Raw genomic sequence first — 19,600 nt, 5'->3', positions numbered from 1 at the left:
GCTGCAACTGATTCTTACTTTTCTCGCCTTAGGTAACGTTGCATGGTGGGGAAGCAGAGCTCACTAAGGAGAAGTCGAGATGGGGCTACATTTTGTGCAGATTTAATGGGATTTATTTATGCGGTTTGCAGTCTCTTCTGCAATAGTTTATTGTCAGGCATCCCAGAATACTCCTTCCACTGGACCAACTCACCCAAAGTCTCAGCATAAAGATACAGGACCAATGGCCATATGAAATTGACCATGCCCTACAGTACCCAGCACCGGAAGTATGCGGCCTCAGCCCAGGAGGAGCACGAGGTTTGACATGCACAGACCCAGAGGCCAGTCTGGGAGAAATATTTTTAATCATCAGAAATGGAAAACTAATTTAAGTCTCAAAAACACCTAATTAAGTGGAAGTTTTATCCTAGTAGGGATATACTTTATAATTGCATATCTTGCATTGCCAATATAGCACACAGTTTTTTTTTTTTCTTTTCTTGATGGATTTACACAATATGGAATTTTCTGGTTGTTCTGTGTTGGTAGCACAGAAACCTGTAGCAGCACCACAAAGAGCAAGTACGTCTCAGTTGCAAAGCTGCGTGTTTTATGCATCTTATCAATAATAAAAACAACTTTCAATCAGCCTCGCTAGGAGAAAGACTAAATTATGTTTCTCTCCTCTGTAGAGAAAATGACATTATAAAGTATCATCACATAGAAAAGTAATCAGAGCGTATGCCACCAAAAATTTGAAAGAAAAAAAAATTATAGAGTTGATCAGGGAGTTCATTAATTAGAATATTACTTTTTGAGCTTCTGTGATTTTGCGGTAGTTGTTCAAGCTTTTTTAAATTCACAAGTTGTGGTAATTTCTTTTCTCATTTGAAATGAACAGTCACCTTAAAACCTTGTTTGTATTTGGAACTTGACATTCTTGCTCTTAAAGAGAGCCCTGCAGAGCCTGGATTCTCCAAGCTTTCATGGATTTCTCTTCAGACATTATAACTAGTGCTAATAGCCAAGAGCAGTTATTTACACGGGTGGGGTCCTGGTTCTACAATGAACGCTTTCTAGATTGAAGAGGCTTCTGAAATGATGTCTCTGTCATAGACAGGCGGCCAGTGCACCTACAAATCACGCTCGTTGAAAAAATGGCATTTTTCTCTCCTTTCTTTGCTACTTCTCTCCAGGCTGACAAAAAAAAAAAAAAAAAAAAAAAAAAAAAAAGAACGTCTGCAATTGTTTGAAGCATTTTGGCTTCTGCTGTTAATTGGGCAAATTTGAAACCAGTTTCCTGAGCTCATTCTTGAATGGTTCCTGGAGTTCCCATATTTTGCTTGCAGAAGCTTGAGGAGTTCAAGTCATTTTCTGTGTAAGATGCCTGGTTTATGGCAAGTAGATGATGATGTCACTTTCCAGGATGAATTTTCCATTAAAAAAGGAACTTTATGCTGAGGAAGAGGCTGATCATCAGAACGTGGAAATCCTAATTAATGACAAGGGTGTTTTTAAGCTACTAGGTTTGTTTGGAGAAAATTTGCAGCTTTAATCAAGAAATTGTCTGTGGTCATGGGGAAAATAAATATCTGTAAAACTTAAATCAACTTAAATATAAAATACTTTGGGGACTGTTACATTTTATGGCTTCAAAGAACTCTATTTTTCAAAATTACTCTGTAGGTTGTCTGCATTTTTACAAATGTCTTAAAACAACTTACACTGAGAATTCTGAACAATTAAACATGAGATAAAGAAAAAAAGGAAGTAATGATGCAATAGTATTGCATAAACTCAACAATTAAAATTCTTCAAATAATCTTTCAGTTGAATTAAAGTAATTTGACTCATTAAAATTCTGAAACATTCACAAATATAAATATCAAGTATTTTTACAGAAGGTCAGAAATATTTGGGGCAAAGTCAGTTTCCTGATATTATAAAGGCCACTTTAATGAACTCAATTAAATTATGCTCAATCATCATTTATTTTTAGATGTAAGCTTTTTTCCCTAAAGACAAACAATACTTTATTGTGAAATCCTATCAAGAATCATACTTTAACAATATGTTAACTTCAACAGCTAAGATGGAAAAACACAAGAAACACTGAGAAAAAGAATAAAACTGATTACGTCCTACTTAGGGAACTCGAACATCAGATAATGATGACAAAAACCAAAACCAAAGAATCAGGTAATGGGAAAAAAAAAAAAAAAAGCTCTAGTTAGTGTGAAAAAATTTTAAAACCACAAGAAAAATTAAGAAAAGAAAGAAAAACTAAAATTTCTCCTGGGCCACAAGTCACAAAACTTTATGTTTGATAATGAAATCACTGCTGAAGTAACAGCATACTGACTGGGATGACCGACCCACAGGACAGGAGGGGACATTACCTACTAGAACATTAATCTGCTCTGGGGACACACATGTTTTTGATGCCACATTTACTGTAAATAAATTCAGCAACTATGAATACTCCAGCGAGTGGTGTTCAAACGTTATTTCAAACATTGTACGTTTAATAGGGGTTTTGGGGGTGGGGGCGTTAAAATAAGGCTTTTATAGTTTCAATAGCTGTCAAAGATTTGCACACTTGTAGTCCACGGGAGACAGGCCGGATGCCTGGGCACAATGTGTACAAAGGGAAAATTAAAATACAAGGAAAATGTTTCAAAACTTTACAGGCTTCACTGCACCAGCAATATACACTCTCCTCCCCCATCCCCCACCTCCGTCCTTGCTCTCAACATCAGAAGATTCCCCAAATTAAGAGAACTTCACCCAGAGGGAAAGTGTAGCCCTTTAGGCCAATCGCTGTCCATGGGGGTGAAGGGGGACTGGGTGAGGGGTTGTAGAGAAGAAATGGTCTCCTGGGGACCCTCAAATCCCCTGGTAGATTCTTCCAAACATGCCACAGTGCATCAGAGCACAGGTTAGCTGACTGGCTGTGAACTTATCTGCTTAGGAGATCACCTGACCCGCTGCTCCTTTAAAGGGGTAACAGATCAAAGGCAAAGGAAGCCCAGGTCAGTATCAACTGAGCCACACTCACATAAGCCAAAATCTTTTCAATTTCTCTCCACTGAAACCGTAAAGTTGCAATTCTGCTGTTGTTTCTCACTTCGTATACTATGACACCCTTGGCACAGATTCCCAAGGCCATCTCCCCTTCTGGCCTCATCTTCTCTGGGAGAACTTGGTAAACCAGCACACCGTATTCTGGGAGCTGCTGAGTGACCTGGAACGAGAAAAAAGCCAATTTAGAACAGACAGGCAAATTGGTCTAAAATAATGGATTTCAAACCACTCCATGAAAAACACCTTTAAACAGATGGTCTGGGAAAAAAGAGCAGGGTTGCCAAATATGTTACGAAACACTGAGCTAAACAAATCTCCTTACTACAGAATTTCTCTGCACCTCTAATATGGTAATGTGTTCCTGTTTTATTAACCCAAGGAATCCTTTCCTAATGGAGTACTTTAAGACACTTGGAACACAGTTATGAAAATGATTCAATAAAGGAAGAATATTCTGAACAAGGTTGTAGAATTCAGACTATTCTGAGTCATCTCAAGGTAAGGGGTTCTTTTTTCCAGAGTCTACTGCGGTATTATCTGATGCAACCCCTTCGTTTCACAGATGGAAAAACTGAGGCCCAAGCGCAGAAAGCAGCCTTCCAAAGGATCAGCATCACTCTTAAAGCAAAATGAGCCATGAACATCCTGCAGAGAAAATGACCAATCAGGTGCCTGTGGGGTCCCCAAAGCCCATGACCTGTTTTCAGTTTACCAGGTTAGGAGACGGAATTTTGTCATGGGTCAGTCAGAGCTGGGGACTGCACCAGGCCAGCCACATTCTTAGGAGGCTGGAGCAAATGCAAATGTTTTTATGTCTGAATGGTAATCACATCTCTATCATTTTCCTTTTCACCTGAAGGACACCGGTCCTCACCAGAAGGTTGACGCACCTGGGCTCACAGCAGCGACATCTTGCTCCAGGTGTGTGAAACTCTCATAAGGGTTTCATTGGTGAGATCTGATTCCCCATCTCTACCCCCAAACAGAGGGCTCTTTGTCTTGTCCAATCTCTCTCATCCCCAGGCACAGTAACAAAAATGAGGACAAATTATGGCTTTTGAGAGCTCCTTTCTCAGGCTTCCTGCTGACCTTTCTCCCTTTGCTAATAAACGATATGTGCAGAGAGGTCACGCTGCCTGCAAAACCTACAACTCTTCATGTGACCTTTATCAAGTGTCTGGCCCCTAAACTTCCCTGCTTTTCTTAACTTTGGAGACACTCTGTCACCATCATCTTCATCATCATCATCATTCAAAACAATATTCATTGGACTCTGGTTCTGAAATATCCAATGGCCAGACCAGGCATGTGCTTAAAGTATGACAAAGCAAGGCCATCCCAAAACAACTAAGTAAATTCTTTTAAAGAATTTGATACGATACATCTTTTAAAAAATTAAAACATTAAAATAGTCCCCATTAGAATAGAAATGTCTTTGCTAGACTTGCTTATATTTTTTTAATTGTTTAGTATTTTTAAAAAAATTTTAATTATGTAGAGAGGGATATGATACTGAAGTATTTGGAGCCACGAAATTCTTAAAATGGTAAAGTGCCATTCTGAACGTTCTCCAAGCATTCTTTCATTTAATCTTCACAGCAATCATAAAGATAGGTGGCGCTCTCTCTCTTCAAAGAAAAAAATGGTACAGGAAGCTTAAGCAATCTGTCAGAGTTCCCACTTGGAGCCAAACATGGAAACATGAATCTGTTTGCCTTTTTTTTTTTTCAGGTGGGGTTTTTTTTCCCTTTTTTTTGTTTTTTGTGTGTTGTTTTTTTTTTTTTTTTTTTTTGGGTGGAGGGAGGTAATCAGGTCAATTAATTAATTAATTAACTAATTTTTTGATGGCAGTACTGGGGATTGAACCTAGGACCCTGTGCATGCTAGGCATGCACTCTACCACTGAGCTATATTCCGTCGAGTCTGTTTGCTTTTGAGTCTTCACTCTTAATGACTAAAATACAGAGTTTCCATAAAGTCTGGAAATATCAGTAAATATATGTAATGTCATTAAGTGCGTCTTCAGTCTATAAAAAAATAAATAATAATATCTATGTCTCCATGCTCTGCTAAGGAATCTTCTGGGGCACCTCTCCTCCTCCACAGTGTTGCTACTGCTGATTTTCCTCTCTGAGGGTCCCTTCATCTCCTTAGATCTGCTTAGGTCCATCTCACTGGTTTCCCCTTATCCCTCCAGTGGGCTGCAAAGTTAAGACTGGACCCAGGCTCTCCTGGCTCCCAGCCCACCAAGCACCCTTGCTGTACTCAAAACTGTCAGAACAAATAGATTGTTTCCAGATATTCTTCAAGAGATTTACATAGCAGCACTATTTACAATAACTAAAACATGGAAGCAAACTAAATGTCCATCGACAGACAGCTGGATAAAGAAAATGTGGTATATATATACAGTGGAATACTACTCAGCCATAAAAAATAATAAAATAATGTCATTTGCAGCAACATGGATGGACCTGCAGATCATCATACTAAGTGAAGTAAGCCAGAAAGAGAAAGAAGAATGCCATATAATATCACTTATATGTGGAATTTAAAAAAAAAAAACAGACACAAATAAACTTATTTATTGAACAGAAACAGATTCAAGAACATAGAAAACCAACTAATGGTTACCAGAGGGGAAAGTAGGTGGGAAGGGATAAATTGGGAGTTCAAGATTTCAGATACTAACTACTATATATAAAATAGATAAACAATGAATTTATACTGTATAGCACAAGGAACTGTACTCAATATCTTGTATTAACCTATAAAGGAAAAGAATATGAAAACAAATATGTGTATGTATATGACTGAAACATTATGCTGTACACCAGAAATTGACACAACATTGTAAACTGACTGTACCTCAACAACAAAAAGTAAATGAAATAAAAAAGAAAAAAAGAAATTTAGAACAATTCATATTCTTTGACCGTATAATTCCACTCCTGGGACTCTGTCCTAAGAAAACATACTGGCTAATCAAGACGAACCCTTGATCACAGTGATGTTCAGTGCTGACTTGCAGAATTGGGTTAGAGGGGTTAGTTCCTGCAGGTAAATGGTTTCCTAAAGGTAGCACTGCTTTAAAAGATGATCAGGCAAGCTTTACAAAGGATATTTACAAAACGTTTGTAATTATCTGGGGAATGCATATGTTATAATGCTAAGTGGGGGAGAAATGTAGGGTATAACTGGTGTGACTTCGATAGCAAAAAGAAAAAAAAACAGAAAAGAAAGAAAATATTTTAACAGCATATTTTGCAACCTCTGGTTAGGTGGAAAAAATGGTTCCATGGCTGAAGAAGTTTGGAAAATACTGAGTTAACCTGGAGCAGGTTGTTCTAGGACTGATATGCTAACGTAGCTGTGAATCTTGCAGACAGAGTGTGTTACTCAGTGTTCCCCAAATTGGACTTCCGCCAAGGCTCTTCCTAGTGTGAGACGATGAACTAGCAGAATTAGTCATCCGTGACCCGGAGGCCAACAGGAGCTATCTGATGATGGAAAAGACAGCCCTGAGATGCTCTAATTAAATAATCCAGCAACTGCTTATGGAGTAACTGGGCCCTGTGTGGGTCTCTGGGGATCCCAGGCTCTCCAGACATTTATAACCTAGTAGAGGGGACAAGAAAGGAACAAATGACAGCCATGAAGGGTATCAGCAATAGGTATCAACATTGTTCACAATGTTCTTAACCTTCGACCCTGTAATCCCACTCATGACAGTCTCTCCCCCAAGAAATTAAGCACAAATGCAGCTAAAGACTTATGTAGGAAAAAAAAAGTTATCTCAGTATTGTTTAAAACAGTCACATATCTGAAACAATTTCTGTGCCAAACAACAGAGTATTGAGAAAAAATTTAGGATACACCATATGCTGATTCAAAATAAAGATTCAAAATTTTAGAGGGATGGGATTATTAAAAAACCACAAAAGTGACTAGATAGTATAAATCCAATTTTAAATATATATACATATACACGTTACTGCTTAAAGAGAGGAGGATGAATATACCCAAGTGTAATTATATTATCTCCACGGGGCAGAATCACGAGCAAATGGTTCCTCTTAAAATCATGGGGGAAAGGACTTGGTTAATAAACACTAGCCCTAACAGGAAGAGTCACAATGTTACCAAGCCCTCTCTAGTTCATGTCTGCTCCGCGGGCAGGCTCAGTATTAGCAAGCCTAGCCAACCGCCAAGGGGAACCACGAAAGCCTGTGTTTCCTGAAACTGGTGAGATCACTTGCAAATCAAGTCAAATCTATTCAGTGTTTTCCATCAAAGACGGAAAAAAAAATAGTTTAGAGATGATCATACTAAGTGAAGTAAGTCAGACAGAGAAAGATAAGTATCATATGATATCACTTATATGTGGAATCTTAAAAAACTCACAAATGAACTTATTTACAAAACAGAAACAGACTCACAGACATTGAAAACAAACTTATGGTTACCAGTGGGGAAAGGGGGAGGTGGGAGAGATAAATTGGGAGTTCAGGATTTGCAGATACTAACTACTATATATAAAATAGATGAACAACAAGGTTCTAGTATATAGCACAGGGAACTATGTTCAGTATCTTGTAATAAACTATAATGGAAAAGAATTGGAAATATATATATGTATAACTGAATCGCTTTGCTGTACACCTGAAATTAACACAATCTTGTAAATCAATCATGCTTCAATTAAAAAAAAAATCTCCTGCGTTTCTGCTTATGAGATGATGGCTTCCTTTACAATCACTTGTCATCATTCAACCAGAGGAAGGAGGGACACAGTGAGCCCAGCACTCTAAGCCGGGGCCTGGGCAGAGGCGGGTAGTCATCATCCACCTGCAGGAGCCCCTGCACACCTGAGCCCTTGGCTCTGCGGTCCTGTGGCCACTCTCCATCAGACGTGCTGATGTCTTTAAAGTCCCCACTTGTCCCTGGTCAAGGGAAAGCTCTTGACAGGGAACATTGGGAAGGCTGAATTATGGAATACAGTGGGTGCCTTTCTACCAGGGTTTCTCAAATGAAAGGCTTGAGGGTTTACACCGTGCTGGGTGTGGCAGACAGTTCAAAGAGACCGACCAGGAAAAAAAAAAAAAAAAAAAGATAGACCTTACTTTGGCAGATTAAAAGCAAGAAAACACAGACAGAATATTTCTGCCTTGGGAGATTTTGTGCAGAGAAATGTACAAAGCCTGGAGCTTCCTTTTGAAACTGCTCCCCAACTGCAAATGCCCCACCAGGTGCATCACCCTGGCGAAGCTGGGGACCTCCTCTTACTTGTCGCACTTGCTCCATCAGCACAGGCAGGGCGGCCACTCCCTCCCAGCCTGATGTAGAGTAACTGGTGCTGTTATTCCCATCGGGCAGTTATCACAGGATTGCATGCTCCTGGGTACCCGTCTGTCCTCCCTAGGAGACTTGAGGACTCCCTGGGAGCAGGGAGCATGTCCTTTCTGTCTCCGGTTCCTACTGTGCCTGACCCACTGCAGGTGTAAGTCATGCAGTGAGCAAAGGCTATTCATCGGAGGCTCTGTATGTGCCCACAGACATAAAGGACTGAACTATCGCTGCTTTTGCTAAAGGCCCAAAGACAGAGTGGACCAGAGCTGCACCCAAATGTATGGACCACACCCTCTGTGCTGTGCTGAGAACAGGTGCCCACAAGGCTGCAAATCTGAGGTCTTCCAATGGCTTTGTTTTTTGGCTCACACCTGAGTTTTGTACTTCCGTTGTCCCAAACGTCTCTATGAGAAATGTGGTCTCCCACTCATGGAAAAGTAGAGTAGAGCTCTCATGACTGTGAGTTCTGAGGTTGAAGGCCCTGCTACACCCACGCCAGCCACGAAACCCTACTCATTCGGGGGAATCACTTCCAATGCCATCTACTTCCAGAAGCCTCTCCTTGGGTGACGGAGCTGCCTTCCTCCCAAAGTCTTAAGTGCCTTGCTCATACCTGCTCGTGGGTCTGAGTACATCCAGCCCCAGAGAAATCTCCAAAGGGGATTGCTGATTGCATGCCTTTGAACACCATCATACCCTCTCAAGAGTCAAAGGCCTCACCCTCAAGAACTCCAGCTCAGCATCCTCTCCCCAGAGCACAGGACTCAGACGGTGCATCTCTGAGACTTCGGCTTGGACCCGGAGAGCTGTCATCCTCTCAATCAGACTTGCAGGGATGTAATCTTCAACTCGAAAATAGGCTTTATTTTCAACCTGCTGGAAAGATGCAGAAGAAAAAGGGCACAATCAAGATGCCTTCCATGGGACTCGGAGCAGAACAGAAGCCTGACTGCAGTCAAACCCCAGTTAGGTCCCCAGGGCAAGGATGCTCCTTTGAAGTGCCCACTGGTCTATCTTTTTCTGCCATATGAGATATTAGCTTTTCCGTCTGCATGTGCTACTGTCCTCTCTCCCAAGGGAAGTCTTGGCTGTGGCACCATCTCTCCGCAAGAAAGTGATGGAGAAGTCGCCCCCTGAGCAAGAGAAGATCTGACATCCCCCATTCCTGCCCCAGGCCCGAACCTTCATCAGATCTGCGCTTTCAGGGACTGGAGGCTGCAGCCCCATCAGGAACTGAGGAAAGATCGTCATGACTGAGCATCACTTGCTGCCTGATGGTTCCCTGGTCCAGACTCTGGGGCAGGGAGAGGAATGAAGAAGTTTGGCAGAAGTGGTCTCAGGGTTCACTGTAAGGAAGGAGGGAGGCAGGACTTGGCAAAAGAAGAAGGTGACCCTTCCCTTGTATTCCTGAATCAGCCTGTCCTGGTCTCAGGCAGCCCCTCCCAGCCTAATCTTGGGCAAGACAGTTCCCCGCAGCCAAGGGCAACTACATGTGAAGAGGGTAGCTGGGAGTAGGGAGCATGTGGCTTCTCAGGGCTAGGGATGGGCAAGTTGGTCGGATGAGGGGGTCTGAAGGGAAGAGCACAGCTCCACGGCCCCCTCACGCTCCTAACACAAGCACAGGCCTGTCCCCATGAAGCTGTGGACTGAGAATCCTCCAGCCTAGAGCTGGTGCATGCTGGCTCTGGCTCTGAGCTCAGCTCAGAGACGAAAAGGGGAAGACATTGCTCAGCAATCTAGTGCATGAAAAAAATCATTCAGAATGTTATCAGAATGGCCAAAATCCAGAACACCAAATGCTGACAAAGATGTAGAGCAACAGGAACTCTCATTCATTGCTGGTGGACATGCAAAATGTACAGCCACTTTGGAAGATGCTTTGGCAGTTTCTTACAAAACTAAACATCCTCTTACCATAAGATTCAGCAACATTTGCTCATCGGTATCCACCCACAAGGAGCTGATAACTTATGTCCACACAGAAACCCGTATGTGGATGTTTATAGCAGCTTTATTCATGACTCCCAAAACTGGGAAGCAAGAGATGTCCTTCAGTAGGTGAATGAATAAATAAACTTTGGTACATCCAGCCATGGAATATTACTCTGCGAGAAAAGGAAATGAGCAATCAAGCTGAAAAGACATGGAGGAAACTTCAATGTATATTACTAAGTGAAAGAAGCCAGTCTGGAAAGGCTACATACTGTTTGATTCTAACTATATGACATTCTGGAAAAGGCAAAACTATGGAGAGCGTAGAAAGATCAGTGGTTTCCAGGGGCTGGGGGGAGATGGAGGGATGAACAGATGGAACACAGAGGATTTTTAGGACAGTGAAACTACTCTGAATGACACTGTAATAGTGGATATAAGTTATTATAAATTTGTTCAAGCCTGTAGAGTATACAACACCAAGAGCAAACCCTAATATCAACTATGGACTCTGGAGGATAATGATATGTCAATGTCAGTTCATCAATTGCAACAAATGCACCACTCTGTTGGGGGACATGGCTAGTGGGGAAGCTATGCGTGTGTGGGGGCAAAAGGGTACATAGGAAATCTCTGCTCCATCCACTCAATTTTGCTGTGAACCTCAAACGGCTCTAAAAAAAGTCTATTAAACATTAAAAAAAAAAAGTATTTAGGACTTTGACCTCTCATCTTATTGCTAGGACTATGTCCTAGAGAAGTCCGCATGCAACTCAAAGAAGTCCAGCACAAACAGGTATTTCTATGTCACTTATTTAAAAAAGAAAGATCAGAAGGAACTGGAACAAGAATAAGAGTAATTCTTACCACTTACACGGTGCTTCTGGGCGATGCCCAAGAGTGAGAGAACAAATAAGTAAGGAAAGCTCCGGTCCTGCTGAAGCATCGCGTGTGGCCATCCCAGATGCTCATTAGGAAGGCCAGGGGAAGACATGCACCGTTGAGCGAGAAAGCAGAATGCAATCTGAATGTGACAATGTTTACAACTGCATAAAAATCCCTGTGTGTGATCAAAGGCTGGAAGAGAAGTCTCCCAGAGGAAAGTTGTTCTGCTGCGATGATGCGATTAAGGAGATTTATTTTTTGTACCAAACTGTCTTTGTCTCTCTTTTTAAAATGCAAATGTAATCATGTTACTTCCCTGCTTAGAATTCATCAGTGGCTCCCAGTCTTTCACTGCAGTGGTTTCCAAATTCTTTTTCCTTTTCCAGCACCAGAACCATTTATCAAACAAAATACCCGCCCCTTAGGAGGGCACACTAAGTTCCTCCTAAATCTGACTGGCGGTGCCGCCCAGCCTCGAGGCGCATTAGCTAAAACTGCATGAAACCCCTGCAGCCCTGGACAGGCCAGCTCCTCCTCCGGCCCACGCAGTGGCCCAGACACAGGGAGGGGGTCTCTTCTCTGAGCTCCCCCTAATGCCCTTTGAGGTGCCCACCGCAGTGCCTGGCACACAGCGAAGCAAGGCCCTAGAAGTGAGCCCTGGCGGTGCTCTCACTGGCTTTCCTAACCTCACAGGGACACAATTCTTCTAAAATGCAAATGGAAATAACACTTGTTTTGCAAGGCTGACACAAACTTAGATGACGCAAACCTGGAGCAGGCCCTCCATACATTAGGGCTGAGGACTAATGAATGAGTGTCTGTAATCTGTTACCTTTATACAGGCTTACACACACACACACACACACACACACACACACACACACACACACACACATCCAGAAACAGAAAAGCTCTGCCTTTGGGGGCCACATGGGGGCAGCAGAGAACATCTTGGAACCACACTGGGCCCCAGTGCAGCAGGCAAGGTTGAGGTTAGGAAGGATCCCGGAGAGAAGCTGGAGGTGAAAGATGAGACTGGGCTGTGGCAGAAGCTAGGTGAGGCCAGTCATAAACTGGACAGGTGACAGGCGCAGTGGGCCGCCAGAATGGGGCACCGAGAGACAGGTCTGGGCCCTGGAGCCTTGGGACAAGTGATCCCACAAGGAGGATCTGGGCCTGAGTGCTCCCCACTGCCTTCAGCGGACCTGGCCCACAGCTCTCACCACTCTCAGCCCTCGAGTTCAGTCTCAGGTTACACGTCGCCTGTCTGCATCTACAGACCGACAGTCAGTCTTCACGCTGTTTGCTAGCAGAGCGCTCCTGATGCTGGGGAGGCGGGAGGGAAGCTCACAGACAGCAGTTGCTACCTGCGGGCCCTGTACATACATCACTGCCTTCCACCCTTACAGCAGCTTTGACCTACTATTATTTCCATTTTCCGGAGGAAAAAGTCGAGACTCAGATTAACACGCCCAAGCTCACGTAGCTACTTACCCAAAGAGGCAGGGCTTGGACCCAGTTCCATTTGACTCCAAATCTCAGGCCCATGCCTTTGCTCCCTGGGGCACTGTCCCTGGAAGCCACCCTTGCCTGTCCACATGAGCCGTGTACAGGGCTGGCCTACAGGCTGCAGCGAGGATGTTGACCAATTCACTGCCCCCCCACCCCATCTGAGAGCAGCCTCCACGTGCCCGGGCCCTTCTCCTCCCAAGACCTCCCCAAGGGAGAAGCCCAAGGGCAGGAGAGCTGGCCTAGGGACGGCTAGGACCCTGGCACTGGGGGCTGAGCAGACAGCAAGGATATACCAGTGTCACCAGTGACAGGCTTGGAGGCTTGTCCAAGTGGCAGGGAGGGGTTCCGGGGTCCAGGCCAGCTCTGGGAGGCTGCCCACCAGGGCTGGGGTGTTGCCAGGAGGAGAAGGTGAAGTCTCCATCCCCAGGGACTGAAGTGGGAGCAGGGAAGAGGGGTCAGAGGGCAAGGTGGTGGGAATACGGCTCCATTTCCCTGACAAGCAAGATGCTGACCTGCCTGCTGGGTGACTTTTATCCTTGGTATTACCCAGTCCCTGAAGCCTGTGCTCCATCCATCCATCCACTCCTTAGACCAACAGCCCTTGAGCAAACTCCTAGGTTGGAGGCACCACTTTGGTGCTGGGGAAATGGCAGAACAAAGCAGACAAAACCTTTACCCTCTGGTGGGTTCCTTTCTAACAGGGAGCTTGACAACAAGACTGATTAATAAACAAATAAACCACACCCCGTGGTGAAAAATTCTAGGAGGGAGCACACAGCAGTGCGAGGGGATAAAGAGGGTCTTAGACACGTTCAGACATGGCAGCACCTTCTGAACAGGTGCTGGGAGGAAAGCAAGATGATATTGGTGTATTCTGCAAAGTGTTTTTCAAACTGCAGCCTACGATCGATTACTAAGCTATGAAATCAATTTAGTGTTTCATAACCAGCAATTTCAAATTATCTAGACTAGAATAGGAAATGCCGAAGTGTATAGAAAAAAGTGCATCTGATTTCCTAAACATTTGCCTCACTTCTGTCCCATGTACACATGTGTGTGGGTTGGGTTACAATGTCTGTCATCTTTTTATCATGGGCCATGGCACCAAACATTTGAAAGCCGGTGATGATAGGAACTTAATAAACTAGTAAATTACTGTTTTTAGGCAGGACCTTAGATTAGAACTACATTACAATGTATAAACTTGACTCGTTCATCTTTGTATCCCCCAGAGCCTAGCAAAGAACACTTGATAGATGATTGTTGGATGAATGGATGGATGGACGGATGGATATAGTTTACCCTAATCACAGTGGTAGATGCTAACAATACAACTCAGTGTTCACATTTCTAACAGTTCCCCCCATCCCATAACTGCTACTCCGGTAACTCCATGCAAGGGCCCCGGGTCTCCACCCCTACCTCCTCTGGGTAGCTGCCAAACTCAGCCTGCAAGGCAAGGACCCCCAGCTGTAGCAGCATCTCATCATTGCAGTACAGCCTCTCCTCCAGGATGTCTTTCCGAAGCTGCAGGTAAAATTGATGCCTTGTCCAGCTGTGCCTGGGAAAGAAATGCAGGAATAAAGGTCCTGGAAATGCTGAAGGAGAGGGGGAACTCTAAAGCCAGAGGGTTTTCTCAGTCTGGGAAGCAGGGAAAGGAGAGAAGAGGGTATACAAGTCAACAGAACCCAGAAGCCAATGCCAGAAAGACAAGGGCAGCCTCCTTTAGCCGCCCTGTGCCTCCTGTCACCCCTGAGGGCTGCTCTGTGCCAGTCACTCCACACAACACCCATGGAGACGGTTGTTGCTGCAGTTCAAATGAGAAAAGTGATATTCAGTTAGATGGTGCTTCAAGTAAGCAAAGGAATAGAGACAGTGGTCCAATCCCAAGCCATGACCCTCTTCTCCAATCCTCATCTTCATGGGCTGCTGGGGGGCAGGGCGTGTTGGGGTCTGGGGAGACAGAACTTTGACCTTGACAGCTGTATGTTTGAAACAAAAGGGCAAGTTCTCATTTTGACCAGAACCTGTCCCCAAACACTGATTTTTTCCCCCCTTTTGGTCATATTGGAATCCAATCGACAGAAGACCAACAGCAAACAACGGTTTAAGTTATATATACATTGGTTTGCCAAACCCTTGTCTAGCTGTTATTTCTAACATCTGCCTGGACATCTGTAAAAGCCTTAAGTTAAAAACCAAGAAGTCTGCAGAACTCACTGGAGCAGCCCACCGTGACTGACAAAGAACTTGATCCTCAGAAAGAGCGTGAAGGTCTTTGGGGCACTCCTCTTCCGGGGCTGCTCACTCCAGCCTTCAGGGGCAATTTTGCACAACCTGGTTTCAGCATCCAGGAAAAAGAACTCTTTGCCTGAAATGGAAGTAGAGCGTGTTAAGAAGGAAAAGCACTTGGGCAGGCACCGCCCTGCAGACCCACAGCCCTGAGCTCTGTCCAGAGTGTCAGACAAGAGTCAATGGAATGCAGGAGAGAGCAGGAAGGAAGTCCTCTGGAAACTTAGTACCAAGGAACTTTGTTGGGTCCACCAGGGGCCAAGAGCAGGAGACAAAAGAGGAGAGAGTCAAGGAAAAGAAACTCAGCACCTAGTGGAGAAGATACGATTATTTATCACAGGGGAGATACCACTTAACATCTGCCTTCCAGCTACCATCTTATGAAGATAAAATTTTAAAACAAAGAAATGAGTATTTATTCCATTTCTGCAATGGACCAAGCACTCCGCATCAAACAGGCCATCCCCAAGTCTCCCCAGCCACAGTAGGATGGACTGAATGTTTGTATCCCTCACCCCCAAATTCATGTACTGAAGCCTTAACCCTCATGTGATGCTCTTTGGAGATGAGGCATTTGGGAAGTAATGAGGTTTAGATGAGGTCATGAGGGTGGGGCCCCCATGACAGGATTAGTGTAATAAGAGGAAGAAGAGCTCGCTCTCTCTGCTCCAGGAGGGCACAGTGAGAAGGTGGCTGACTGCCAGCCAACAGGAGACCCCTCACCAAGAACATGACCGTGCTCAAACCCTGATCTTGGACTTCCCAGCCTCCCGAACTCTGAGAAATAAAGGTCTGTTATTTGAGCCACCCAGTCTAGGATATTTTGTTATAGGAGCCCGAGAAGACCAAGACAGGGTGTAAGGTCACCCTTTGTCTCTTGACCTGAATGTTGCCATCTTGAGACCTCTACCAACCCAAGCTCCGGACTTCAATGCCACTAGCACCTCTGGGAGGGAGGCTGAACCGGCCCCAGCCACTGATGGCCCCACCTCCACCCTCTGCTCTCCTCAAGGCAAAATTTGACCCTAACCACCCAGGTGGGCCCCTTGGCCACTGCCCCCTGGGGCCCCTGACAGTCTGCTCCACACCCTTCTCCATGCTCTGTCCTCTCAGCGCAGAGGCACTCTGGACCAGGTTGCTGGGGCACAGCAGGTAACCAGCCCTTCCTCCCAAGGGTATCTTCACGCTGGGGAGAGGGACAGAGGAAGAGGTGTCTAGAGTGGTTCAAATAGGTGTCACCACACCATGCCCTGACCTCTGCCCCCTGTGCCATCAGCCCTTGCTGCTGAATCTGATGCCCATACCAACTCACCCTCCCCTGTGGCTCACATCTCCTCAAGGGATGGACAGGTCCCCGTTACAGCTTGACTGGCAAACCTTCCCAAGGGGGTTTATATCCAATCCCCAGACTGATCACTGTTGAGTGATTTGCCCAGGAGGCCCAAGCTAAGTAGCTCTAGAAGGTCCACCTGGGAAGGGTCCGGGGTGGACACCTGGCTGGGAGGAGAAAGCAGAGGATAAGCTTTAAGGCTGTCCTCTCAGAACAAGCCAGGGGTTTTACGAAGATTGCATGTTACAGATCAATAAAAATACAATGTTTCCTGAAGGTTCTTCTGTTCACACTTTACAAAAGACTGAGCAAACATCAGTTGATCACATCAAAGTGTGTAATGGTTGTTCTGTTTTACCTGGGAGAGGGACCTTTTGGAGGTCCCCTGAGAACTATGGGAGGGGAGGACCCTCTTCTGACCACCATGGCCCGCTGAGTGATCCTATGACAAGCTTGTGAGCTGCTCCCATCAGGGATGGGAGAGAACAGAGAAACACAGAAATTATGAGATGGTGCAAGGTGGGCTGGGAGAGCCAGGATTTAACCTGAAGGCCTGTATGACCCCAGCTCAGCCTCTGTCCCATTACTCCCTCCACACACTGTTTTAAGAGCTTTGTCTGCAACAAAGGGATATTTGCAGTAGATGGATGTTGAGTCCCGTTAACATAACAGAAGGGCAGAGGTGGGCAGGCGTGAAAACCCTCTCCTGCAGGATCTTCAGAATGGATTCTCAACTTGGGCTCCAGGGGTGCTGATTTTCCATTAGTCCAGTATGATTAGATAAACAACATTTAAAAAATTTTTATTGTGGTTAAAAGACACACAACATAAAATATACCATCTTAACCACAGTTAAGTGTATAGTTCAGTAGTGTTGAGTATATTCACATTATTACACAACCATCACCACCATCCATTTCCAAAACTTTTTCATCTCACAAAACTGCAGCTAAACCCACTAAACAATAACTCCCATTTCCTCCTCCACCTGGACCCTGGCAACCATCATTCTGCTTTCTGTCCTATGAATTTGACTCCTCTAGGTAGCTTACGTAAGTGGAATCATACAATATTTGTGTTTTGTGTAAACTGGTTTATTTCACTTGGCAAATGACCTCAGAGTTCATCTACACGGTAGCATGTGTCAATGCCCTTCTTTTTTAAGGTTGAAGAATATTCCATTGCATGTATATACTGCATTTTGCTTGTCTGTTCTTCCATCAATGGACACTTGGGTTGCTTCCACATTTTAGCTGCCGTGACTAACGCTGCCATGAACACGGGCATACAAATATCTTTCACTTATTTTGGGTGCATATGCCAACGTGGAATTGCTCAATCACTGTGTAAATTTGATTGTAATTTTTTGAGGAAACTCCATACTGTTTTCCATAATGGCTGTACCATTTTGTATTCCCACCTAGATGGAAAAATTTTTCCCATTTGCTTATCTAACCTCAAGGCATTGAGATCGGTCAACCAGACCCTGCAAATCACAGAAGCCACAACGTCTTACGTGCACCATTTCCTTACCATCCTCTGCACTTACTTGACCATTTGCACAGGAGGATTTGATATGCTGGCTAATGTCTAGGTGTGCAAGGTGAGGCCTGCCAGTCTCAAGCAGTTTTGTTGGAAAGAATAGCACTCAGGTATCTAGACACCTGGGTTACCTGCGGCACCAGGCCAGCAGTGGGCCACCTGGAAGACCCGTACCTTTCAGGTAAGCCAAGCCAAAGTAGGTGAGCTCCCCAAGGTTGGCGAAGGACACAATGGCGTTGAAGACGGCTCCCACAGTCGACGTGATGTCACACTTCACCTCCAGGCACTGTCCACTCAGTAGCACCACACTGAGGTCCCTGAGAGCCAAATAGGATTTCCCTTTTTTGGTCTGCAAACAAGAACAGTATACATTGTAACAATAACTGCAAAGCATGGGCTAACGGTTGGGCTAAGCACTTTGTAGGCCCCGCCTCATTTAACTGACAAACAACCCTAAGAGATGAATATGTTTACGGTTCCTATTCAGCAGATGGGAGACAAGGCTCAGAGAAGGTAAGGGACTTGCCCAGAGTTGCACAGTTAGTAAAAGGCAGGGCCAGACTCAAATCCATGCTCTCTGACAGGCCCTAACAGGGCCAGGAAGGCGGAGGAGGCACGTGTAATGAATGGATGCCTCTGCCCTGCAGAAATCCCCCCTGACCCCTTGGGCCCTGCGTCCCAAGAGGACTGCTCAGGGCCACATCGATCAATCATATACCCACCCCCAGGAGTAGGGGACAACCTGATACTGACCACCCCCCACTGGCCTTCAGAGAACACAGCAGTGAGAACAGGTGGGCACAGATCCAAGGAAGAGAGAGGCTGGAGCTAAGAGGATGATGGTGAACTGAGAAACTGATCAGCAGAGCCACATCCAATGATGCAGAGCAGCACCCGCCTTCTGTCTCTTCATCCCGCTCAGATTACTTCTGGAGCCATCCGCTACGACAGCCACCACCCCCCAACCACTGTCTCCTCCCCTCAGCCACCCAGAACGGCCCTTCATTCTGCCGCCACACTGCCTGTCTGCCCACGCCCTGCACACACTGCCTGCTGCCTGGAATGCTCTTCCCCTCCGTCCCCACAAAGCAAGTTCCTACGAGTTTTCCAGGACGGGCTCAGGACCTCTTGTCTGTGGCCTGGAGGTTCAAGGCTCCCACTCCCTTCTCTAATCCCACCACACCTTGTGCTCAGGACCCCAGCCTTCCTAAGGACAGGGGCTAAGTATCCCCTGTGCCCCAAAGCCTAGCCTGGGGCTGGGTCCAGACCTTCCCAGAATGTCCTCATTAATAGACAGTCACAGATGGACACTGGGTGTGGCTTCAGTGCCATTGAGACCATGCCTACAGCCACACCATGACTCTCCTACACCCAGGGGCCAGCACAGGTCTGAGGACCCTGTGGGAAGGGCTTCCCCCATGACCCCGAGCAGGGTGAACCACATGGCACATTCTAAGCCACCCTGGTTCCTGCACGTCCTGCACACCTGTGTCACCTGGGGGGTTCATGTACAGGTGTTTTCAAAGTGAGGTCCCATCCAAAATGCACAAGAGGCTTTGGTTCACTGTGGTCCTCCCTCCCCATCTCTGGTAATGGGTTCCAGCCGCCAACTCCTCTGTTTCCTGGGGCACTGTTCCCTGGTGCCCCAGGCCCTGTCCAGCCCCTCCTCCCTCCACTACCCTGTGACCTCTG

General features: G+C 45.4%; 2 protein-coding genes across 2 annotated transcripts in view; both read right to left on the bottom strand.

Annotated features, from left to right (window-relative positions):
- The window catches only part of LOC135321897 (FERM and PDZ domain-containing protein 2-like), a 28,654-nt gene extending 12,520 nt beyond the window's left edge, over positions 1 to 16,134 (bottom strand). Inside the window, exons 1-5 of the mRNA XM_064488645.1 lie at positions 15,951 to 16,134; positions 14,965 to 15,115; positions 14,167 to 14,305; positions 9,136 to 9,288; positions 3,041 to 3,226 (exon numbers count right to left, since the gene is read on the bottom strand). Coding sequence (XP_064344715.1) covers positions 3,041 to 3,226; positions 9,136 to 9,288; positions 14,167 to 14,305; positions 14,965 to 15,115; positions 15,951 to 16,134 — 813 coding nt within the window. The remainder of the gene's footprint in view (positions 1 to 3,040; positions 3,227 to 9,135; positions 9,289 to 14,166; positions 14,306 to 14,964; positions 15,116 to 15,950) is intronic.
- A 1,648-nt stretch (positions 16,135 to 17,782) lies between these two features.
- LOC105094662 (FERM and PDZ domain-containing protein 2) overlaps positions 17,783 to 19,600 on the bottom strand; it is a 52,598-nt gene continuing 50,780 nt past the window's right edge. Inside the window, exon 10 of the mRNA XM_064487956.1 lies at positions 17,783 to 18,257. Within this exon, the coding sequence (XP_064344026.1) occupies positions 18,036 to 18,257 (222 nt within the window). The 3' untranslated portion in view covers positions 17,783 to 18,035. The remainder of the gene's footprint in view (positions 18,258 to 19,600) is intronic.

Source organism: Camelus dromedarius, chromosome 8, assembly GCF_036321535.1.
Source record: "Camelus dromedarius isolate mCamDro1 chromosome 8, mCamDro1.pat, whole genome shotgun sequence".
Classification (NCBI taxonomy): domain Eukaryota; kingdom Metazoa; phylum Chordata; class Mammalia; order Artiodactyla; family Camelidae; genus Camelus; species Camelus dromedarius.
The sequence above is the reverse complement of the archived record's forward strand: the minus strand, read 5'-3'. Positions and strand labels throughout refer to the sequence as shown.